Source organism: Oncorhynchus gorbuscha, unplaced genomic scaffold (genome assembly GCF_021184085.1).
Source record: "Oncorhynchus gorbuscha isolate QuinsamMale2020 ecotype Even-year unplaced genomic scaffold, OgorEven_v1.0 Un_scaffold_2108, whole genome shotgun sequence".
NCBI lineage: Eukaryota > Metazoa > Chordata > Actinopteri > Salmoniformes > Salmonidae > Oncorhynchus > Oncorhynchus gorbuscha.
In genome coordinates this window covers 9,491-19,553 of record NW_025746700.1, presented here as the reverse complement: position 1 = coordinate 19,553, position 10,063 = coordinate 9,491, and the positions used below count along the sequence as shown (strand labels likewise).

Here is a 10,063-nt window from a genome sequence, read left to right as displayed (position 1 = left end):
CTTTTATAAAATTACATTTACATCAAAAATAGTGAAATAGGACATTTCTCCTTTAATGGGAGGCAGACTGGGCATGGTTTTACATGTCTTTTTTATTTATATTTTTTATTTAACCTTTATTTAACTAGGCAAGTCAGTTAAGAACAAATTCTTATTTTCAATGACGGCCTAGGAACAGTGGGTTAACTGCCTGTTCAGGGGCAGAACGACAGATTTGTACCTTATCAGCTCGGGGGTTTGAACTCGCAACCTTCCGGTTACTAGTCCAACTCTCTAACCACTAGGCTACCCTGCTGCCAACCAGAGATTGTTTGAGCTACTACATTCAAAATGTGATAGGAACAACTGTCTGCGACAAATTAGTATTGGTATTAGATCTCTAAATCAAACAGGCAAGGTGTGACTGAGTTGTTGTAAAACAGGAAACTTCTCCTTTAACTTAGAACTACCCCTCCCAGATCCGGGAGAATTGTCAGCAACTGACACTAATTAGCATAACGCAACGGACAAAAAAAATATTACTAGAAAATATTCAGAAAATCACAAGTGACATATTGAAACATATCTTAGCCTTTTGTTAAATCACCCTGTCATCTCAGATTTTGAAATTATGCTTTACAGCCAAAGCTAGACAAGCATTTGTGTAAGTTTATCGATAGCCTAGCATAGCATGTCCAGCTAGCAGCAGGCAACTTGGGTCACGAAAATCAGAAAAGCAATCAAATAAATAATTTACCTTTGATGAACTTCGGATGTTTTCACTCACAAGACTCCCAGTTAGACAGCAAATGTTCATTTTGTCCCATAAAATATGTTTTTTTATAGCCGAAATACGTCATTTTGTTCTTCACGTTTGGTTGAGAAATCCACCGGAAACTGCGGTCACGGACAAAGCCGAAAAATATTCCAAATTAGATCCATAATATCGACAGAAACATGGCAAATGTTTTTTATAATCAATCCTCAAGGTGTTTTTCAAATATCTATTCGATAATATATCAACACGGGCAGTTGGCTTCCCAGTAGGAGCAAGAGGCACAAGGGCCGCCTTTGTCGCTGACGCAATGTTGTCGTTCAGGGTCATTTTTCCAAATAAAAAGCCTGAAACTATGTCTTGTGACACTAGACACATTTAGGGAAGCCATAGAAAAAGGAATCTGGTTGATATCCCATTCACTGCTCAATAGGGATGCATAGGAACGCTGAAGTTTCTAAATAAGAGTGGCCCAATTAACACGTTGCAATTTCTACTAACCCTCTGAACTGGCGGGCTCACTAAACACAAATACTACATTTGTAAATTATGCCTGAGTGTTGGAAGGTGCCCCTGAAAACCGTAAATAAAAATACATTAAATAAAAAACTGGAAAATCATGCCGTCTGGTTTGCTTAAAGATGCACTATGGAAACATATCCTCAATTTCCTGGTTGCAAAATGTTCCGTTTGTGGCAAAACAAGCAATCATTGTGTAGAGAATCATTGTACCATCTAAACCACTGTGAAATATATTTTCCATAACCAACTGGGGTATCTGGAGTGATCAGAGAGTAGACTAAAGAAGTGAAGTAGACAAATTGCCAGTGAAGAAATTCTATGAAATGAGTCTGTGTAGTTACTAGGCTTGGGCGTAATTCCGTAGATACCAGAATACTTGGGGGAAAGCCATAGGATGGTTTTTCAATACCGTTGAAACTATTTTCTTCGAAGTCAAATATTTGTAGATACTTTTTAAGTAAATGCATGCAGTTAACTTGTGCAATACGTTAGGAGATAAAGAACAGCGTTCTTATTTGCCTCTGTCACATTATTATGTAGTTTACGGTAGTCCCCCAGTCACGTGGTGTTTGATGACAAAGAGAAGAGACCTGAGTGTTCCTCACAAAATGGCGGTCAGTCAGCGTAGATACGTTAAAGGAATTATTGGATTTCCTCTCCCAAACCCCGACCAGTCATAAAACAACATTGATTAAAACGTTGTTCGGAACGACACAATGTCATGTGTACAACATCTAAAGACCCGCATCACTATCATGGGAGCTTTGCCGTTTCTAAAAGGACGTATTTCGGGGTTTTGGAGACTTGTTTTATTCCCCGCGCCCATACTGCTAAACAAGGATGAGGGCACGATTTGCTGGTTGTGGTAAGGTTCTCAAAAGTATGTGAAATCACAAACATACTGTCTGGACCCTTCTATAAAAAAATGGATTTACATAAAAATGAGTGATTTAGTGTAGAGGATATAGGGGATGGTTGCATTTTTTGTCTACATCTCAGATCATTTTGAGCTAGTACATTCAAAATGTGAATAGGAACATCTGTCTGTTACAAAGTAGTATTGGTTTTATCTCTCTAAATCAAACAGACAAGGTGTGACTGTCTCAAACACAAGGAGTGACATGTTCCAAATTCCCCTACCTCCCGGGTCAGTTGTAACAATTCCCCTACCTCCCGGGTCAGTTGTAACAATTCCCCTACCTCCCGGGTCAGTTGTAACAATTCCCCTACCTCCCGGGTCAGTTGTAACAATTCCCCTACCTCCCGGGTCAGTTGTAACAATTCCCCTACCTCCCGGGTCAGTTGTAACAATTCCCCTACCTCCCGGGTCAGTTGTAACAATTCCCCTACCTCCCGGGTCAGTTGTAACAGGCATTGGGGTGAGATGTTCCAAATTCCCCCACCTCCCGGGTCAGTTGTAACAATTCCCCTACCTCCCGGGTCAGTTGTAACAATTCCCCTACCTCCCGGGTCAGTTGTAACAATTCCCCTACCTCCCGGGTCAGTTGTAACAATTCCCCTACCTCCCGGGTCAGTTGTAACAATTCCCCTACCTCCCGGGTCAGTTGTAACAATTCCCCTACCTCCCGGGTCAGTTGTAACAATTCCCATACCTCCCGGGTCAGTTGTAACAATTCCCCTACCTCCCGGGTCAGTTGTAACAATTCCCATACCTCCCGGGTCAGTTGTAACAGGCATTGGGGTGAGATGTTCCAAATTCCCCCACCTCCCGGGTCAGTTGTAACAATTCCCCTACCTCCCGGGTCAGTTGTAACAATTCCCCTACCTCCCGGGTCAGTTGTAACAATTCCCATACCTCCCGGGTCAGTTGTAACAATTCCCCTACCTCCCGGGTCAGTTGTAACAATTCCCCTACCTCCCGGGTCAGTTGTAACAATTCCCCTACCTCCCGGGTCAGTTGTAACAATTCCCCTACCTCCCGGGTCAGTTGTTACAATTCCCCTACCTAGTCCCGGGGTACAGGCTTGGTGGGCCCATCAGTTTAGACAGTGGTACGGTAGTCCCGGGGTACAGGCTTGGTGGGCCCATCAGTTTAGACAGTGGTACGGTAGTCCCGGGGTACAGGCTTTGTGGGCCCATCAGTTTAGACAGTGGTACGGTAGTCCCGGGGTTACAGGCTTGGTGGGCCCATCAGTTTAGACAGTGGTACGGTAGTCCCGGGGTACAGACTTGGTGGGCCCATCAGTTTAGACAGTGGTACGGTAGTCCCGGGGTACAGGCTTGGTGGGCCCATCAGTTTAGACAGTGGTATGTTAGTCCCGGAGTACAGGCTTGGTGGGCCCATCATTTGTATTCCCAGCACTGCACCCAGACCTCATTAGGCTTGTTATAACTAACCCTGATGCTTGCAGCCATTAGTTAGCTTCAACTTTAGCTACATGTTTAAACTTTAGCATTGCTAACTTGCATCAAATCGATATTTATTTATTTTTATTTAACTACGCAAGTCAGTTAAGAACAAATTCTTATTTTCAATGACGTCATAGGAAGAGTGGGTTAACTGCATTGTTCAGGGGCAGAACGAGACTTTTACCTTGTCACCTCGGGGATTAGATCTTGCAACCTTTTGGTTACTAGTCCAATGCTCTAATCACTAGGCTACTTGCCGCCCCATATCTACACAAACTGGTTATGAACCTGAAATAACTACAAACTACTAACTACAAACTACTAACTACAAACTACTAACTACAAACTACTAACTACAAACTACTAACTACAAACTACTAACTACAAAGCAGGTGATGCCGTCACAAAAACACATTTGGCCCCAAATATGTCTTTCTTACTTCAAACTCAGATTTAGTTTTTCAATAAGGGTCTTGCTTCTTCACATGAGGGTTGAGGACCAAACTGAGCATGTGCACAGTGAATCACATGATTTTAGCTTGTTCCTGCTTGACGATATATTAAGTGTCACAGTTATCCTGTGTTACAACCATCCCCGGTCTCCCCTAAAATAGGAAACTTCTCCTTTTAACTAAACTCAACAAAAAAAAGAAAGTCCGCTCACTGTCAACTGCGTTTATTTTCAGCAAACTTAACGTGTAAATAATTGTATGAACATAAGATTCAACAGCTGAGACAAGTTCCACAGACGTGACGAACAGAAATGTAATAATGTGCCCCTGAACAAAGGAGGTCAAAATCAAAAGTAACAGTCAGTCTCTGGTGCATTAAGTACTGCAGTGCATATCCTCCTCATGGACTGCACCAGATTTGCCAGTTCTTGCTGTGAGATGTTACCCCACTCTTCCGCCAAGGCACCTGCAAGTTCCCGGACATTTCTGGGGGGAATGGCCCTAGCCTTCACCCTCCGATGAGGGAGGAGGATGTCTTCCCTGTAACGCACAGCGTTGAGATTGGCTGCAATGACAACGAGCTCAGTCCGATGATGCTGTGACACACCGCCCCAGACCATGATGGACCCACCACCTCAAAATCGATCCCGCTCCAGAGTACAGGCCTCGGTGTAATGCTCATTCCTTCGACTATAAACGCGAATCCGACCATCACCCCTGGTGAGACAAAACCGCGACTCGTCAATGAAGAGCACTTTTTGCCGGTCCTGTCTGTTCCAGCGACAGTGGATTTGTGCCCATAGGCAACGTTCTTGCCGATGATGTCTGGTGAGGACCTGCGTTACAACAGGCCTACAAGCCCTCAGTCCAGCCTCTCGAAGCCTATTGCGGACAGTCTGAGCACTGATGGAGGGATTGTGCTTTCCTGGTGTAACTCGGGCAGTTATTGTTGCCAACCTGTACCTGTCCCGCAGGGGTGATGTTCGGATGTACCGATCCTGTGCAGGTGTTGTTACACGTGGTCTGCCACTGCCACTGCCGTCTTAGGCATCTCACAGTACGGACATTGCGGACATTGCAATTTATTGCCTTGGCCACATCTGCAGTCCTCATGCCTCCTTGCAGCATGCCTAAGGCACGTTCACATAGATGAGCAGGGACCCTGGGCATCTTTCCTTTGGTGTTTTTCAGTCAGTGGAAAGGCCTCTTTAGTGTCCTAAGTTTTCATAACTGTAACCTTAATTGCCTACCGTCTGTTCGCTGTTAGTGTCTTAATGACTGTTCCACAGGTGCATGTTCATTCATTGTTTATGGTTCATTGAACAAGCATGGGAAACAGTGTTTAAACCTTTTACAATGAAGATCTGTGAAGTTATTTGGATTTTTACGAATTATCTTTGAAAGACAGAGTCCTTTTTTTTGTTGTTGCTGAGTTTAGTTTACTATTGATATTTCCTGGCAACTTTTACTCCTCTACATTCCTAAAGAATATATGTCCTTTTTACTCCCATACATTTTCACTGACTCCCAAAAGTTCTTGTTACATATCGAATGCTCAGGCAGAGGAGAGCAATATGGTCCAATTCACGCGTTGTCATCCCTGCTGCCTCTGATCTGTCAGACTCACTAAACGCAAATATTGCGTTTGTAAATGATGCCTGAGTGTTGGAGTGTGCACCTGGCCATCCATAAATACATCAAAAACAGTCTGGTTTGCTTAAAGATGCATTATGCAGAAATCCCTCTTCCAGTTCCTGGTTGCATGAATTTGAATAATACGGATAATTTCAGTTTGTGACAAAATAATCATTGGAGAATCATTGTACCATCTAAACCGCCGTGAGAACGTTTCCATGACCACATATTGTACAGTGCATTCGGAAAGTGTTCAGACCCCTTTACTTTTTCCACATTTTATTACGTTTCAGCCTTATTCTAAAATGGATTAAATTGTTTTCCCCCCCTCATCAATCTACACACAATATCCCATAATGAAAAAGTAAAAACTGAAATACCACATTTACATAAATATTCTGACCTTTTACGCAGTACTTGGTTGAAGCACCTTTGGCAGTGATTACAGCCTTGATTCTTCTTGGGTATGGCGCTACAAGCTTGGCACACCTGTATTTGGGGAGTTTCTCCCATCGCCACAGAGGAACTCTGGAGCTCTGTCAGATTGAATACTTATGTAAAATGTTAGTTTGTTTTTAATACATTTGCAAAAATGTCTAAACCTGTTTTCGCTTTTTAATATTGGGTATTGTGTGTAGATTGATGAGGAAAACATTTTTATGTAATCCATTTTAGAATAAGGCTGTAACGTAACAATGTGGAAAAAGTCAAGGGGTCTGAATACTTTCCGAATGCGCTGTAGTTATTTATCCTCTATTCAGGTGTACAAAAGTAAAAGACGACAACTAAACTTAGGAAGGGGAAGCATAGAAATATCACACACAGAACAGATCTACCGCTTCTTAGACTTGCTTTCAATGAGACTGACAGATCGATAACTCACATTTCTATGTGCATTTGGTCGGGTTGTTACATATTGTAGCTTTAATAAAAGGAATTTGATGTACTTTTACTCAAATATAACAATTTAGTACTTTGTTTCCACCACTAACCGTTGTTTGTGAGTGAAATAATACAGTGAAGACAAAGTTATTCAGGAAAATAGTACATAGTGCTGCCTAAAACATACTGCAACCTTGTACTAAATGTTTTATTGAGTCATGTATATTAATTTAGGAAATCTACTATAGGTTAAGTGCACTTACGTTGTGTAATTGTGTGTGTCTATTCTGAATTCATGTTTTGTTTTCAATGTTTAGCTACCTGATCTGTTGAAATACGATAATTGAACAAGAAAAATTGAATATATATTTAGAGAATAAAGAAAGCGCCAGAACTGTCAAGAAAATAACTTTTTTTGTCCATTTCTCTTTATTACTACAGACTGACTCAGATAAAGTCTGAGGCCGGTAACATCAACAGTGAGGACAAACGCAGCCTGCCTCTCTCCTTCCACACTGAGTCCAAACCTACAGTCACTGGGTCCTGATTGTAACAGTGGAGCCCAGTTTGCACTGCAGGATCCAGAGATGGCATCAGTGAAGCTGGAAGACTGCAGTCAAACACTGGAACTGAATGTCAACATTAAAGATGAAGAAGAGGAGGAGAAGATTGGGACATCTGTTAATCATGGTAACAGCTGGTTCTATCTATCTATAAGTTATCTTCATAAATTAGACCTCCATAAGTTATGATAGGTTGAAGTCTAACTCTGACATCACACATCCCTGAGAAACTCCAGACTGCACAACAAAGCTTGTTATTCATTCCAACCTCTCCACTGTGTATGAAAAGTTACTGTACAACTGTTTCATGATGAACTGTTTAAATAAGAAAGTAATGTTATTTCATGCCACTGAGTCTAATATGGTTTGATACCAGTATTGTCAGCATTTAGAAAAAATGCAATTCCAGAATTCATTGAACACTAAAATGACAGTTATAGTCAATACTTAGAAAAGAGAAACATTTCGAATTGGAATTTGGTTTGCTTTCTGAATTAACTCGAATAGAAATGGACCCCAACCCCAACCCTGGTGGTTGCTAATTTGTGATAGTGACCCTTGTGAGGATGATATGAATGAGTCTGTGTAGTTACTAACCCTTGTGATAGTATGTATGAAATAGTCTGTAGTTATTAACCCTTGTGATAGTGAGTGGAGGATGATATGAAATGAGTCTGTGTAGTTACTAACCCTTGTGATAGTGAGTGGAGATGATGATATGTAGAAACATGATATGAAACATGATGATATGGCTCCTAATTTTCACTCCTTTTACCCCTTTTTTTTTGCCTTCATTTACCACATTTTCATTGAATTAGTTTCATTCCCATTTGTATTGAACAGCCTACTGACATGAAGTCATATGTATATCTCATCAACTGACTGGTTCTTCTGATGATGTTCACACAGGAGACCATGTTGACACATTCTCTACATCCAGAGAGCAACAGCAGGAAGATCACAGAGCTAAGAGGTCTCATCACTGCCCACATTGTGAGGAGATTTTCCCATTTCTATCAAAGCTAGAAATGCACCTAAAAATACACACAGGAGAGAGTCTGTATTCCTGTTCCGACTGTGGAAAAAGCTTCAAAACATCAAGGTCTCTTACAGTTCATCAGAGAACACACACAGGAAAGACGCCTTACTCCTGCTCGGAATGTGGAAAAAGTTTCTCTCAACAGAGCAATTTAAAAACACACCAACGTATACATAAAGGAGAGAAGCCTTACTCCTGCTCTGACTGTGGAGTCAGTTTCTCCGGATTGGATACCTTAAAAACACACCAACGTATACATACAGGAGAAAAGCCATATTCCTGCTCTGACTGTGGGAAGACATTTTCTCAACTGGTCCATTTAAATGCACACCGACGTATACATACAGGAGAGAAGCCTTACTTCTGCTCTGACTGTGGAAAGAGTTTCTCTCAACAGAGCAGCTTAAAATCACACCAGCGTACACATACAGGAGAGAAGCCGTACTCCTGCTCTGACTGTGGGAAGTGCTTCACAACATCATCTGCAATAAACGTTCATCAGAGAACACACACAGGAGAGAAGCCTTACTTCTGCTCTGACTGTGGAATGAGTTTTTCCCGGTTGAATACCTTAAACTGTCACCAGTTAATACATACAGGACAGAAGCCTTACTTCTGCTCTGACTGTGGGAAGAATTTCTCTCTACAGAGCAGCTTAAAATCACACCAACCTATACACACAGGAGAAAAGCCTTACTCCTGCTCTGACTGTGGAAAGTGTTTCTCTCGACAGGGCAGCTTAAAATCACACCAACGGATACACACAATAGAGAAGCCTTTTTCAGAATAAAACCGTACATTTTTGGGTGGATTGACAATGGACCCCTGCTTAAAGTATCCTCCTTTTTAAACGAAGTCTTACAGAGTTGGCTACAATGTCATCCTCCAGACAAGGCAGATCTAATATTACAGCAAATAATATGGCTCAGCTCCAATGTACTGAGAGATAAAACAAGGTAACTTTTATTGTAAAAAAAAATGTGTATAATATCTATGAAGGACATACATTTTCAACATTTTACAACATCCAACATTTTCAGACAAGATAGAAAGGCCAAAGAGGGCGGTGTTGCAATCTACTGCAGAGTTCTGTCCTACTATCCAGGTCTGTTCCCAAACAATTTGAACTTCTACTTTTTAAAAAGCCATTTCTCTAAAACCAAGTCTCGTTGCTGCCTGCTACTGTAACGGTGTTCGTCTGTTGAAGAAAGAGAGTCGGACCGAAATGCAGCGTGTAGGTTACTCATGAATTTAATGAAAGAATACGCGGTACATTAAATAACTGAACACTAAATACTAAAACAACAGAACGGAACGTGAAACTAATTACAGCCTATCTGGTGAATACTACACAAAGACAGGAACAAACACCCAAGAAATACAAAGCGAACTCAGGCTGCCTAAATACGGTTCCCAATCAGAGACAACGATAAGCACCTGACTCTAATTGAGAATCGCCTCAGGCAGCCAAGCCTATACCACACCCCTAATCAGCCGCGATCCCAAATAATACAAACCCCAATACGAAACACAACATATAAACCCATGTCACACCCTGGCCTACCCAAACATATAACAAAAACACAAAATACAATGACCAAGGCGTGACAGAAACCCCCCCCCCCTAAGGTGCGGACTCCTGGACGCACCTTAAGAGCATAGGGAGGGTCCGGGTGGGCGTCTGTCCATGGTGGCGGTTCTGGCTCGGGACGTGGACCCCACTCCATTAATGTCCTAGTTCCTCCCCTTCGCGTCCTGGGATAATCCACCCTCTCCGCCGACCATGGCCTAATAGTCCTCACCCAGATCCCCACATAACTGAGGAGCAGCTCGGGACAGAGGGGCA

General features: G+C 42.1%; 1 protein-coding gene across 2 annotated transcripts; it reads left to right on the top strand.

Moving 5' to 3' along the window:
* Window positions 1-2,102: 2,102 nt before the first annotated feature.
* LOC124024989 (gastrula zinc finger protein XlCGF17.1-like) lies at window positions 2,103-9,555 on the top strand. 2 transcript variants are annotated; one of them, XM_046338695.1, is made up of 3 exons: window positions 2,103-2,156; window positions 7,057-7,305; window positions 8,088-9,555. In XM_046338695.1, the coding sequence occupies exons 2-3, from the start codon at window positions 7,203-7,205 to the stop codon at window positions 9,005-9,007; spliced, it is 1,023 nt and encodes a 340-aa protein (XP_046194651.1). In that variant the 5' UTR covers window positions 2,103-2,156; window positions 7,057-7,202; the 3' UTR covers window positions 9,008-9,555. The 2 variants fall into 2 exon arrangements, with proteins under 2 accessions (XP_046194651.1, XP_046194652.1); XM_046338696.1 differs by having other exon boundaries at window positions 2,105-2,141.
* The last annotated feature ends 508 nt before the right edge of the window (window positions 9,556-10,063 follow it).

Excerpts from the sequence above, each read along its gene's own strand:
- LOC124024989 (XM_046338695.1), top strand. The coding sequence starts at position 7,203 with ATGGCATCAGTGAAGCTGGAAGACTGCAGTCAAACACTGGAACTGAAT. Across the intron at positions 7,306-8,087 it reads TGGGACATCTGTTAATCATG|GAGACCATGTTGACACATTC; the intron begins GTAACAGCTGGT and ends ATGTTCACACAG.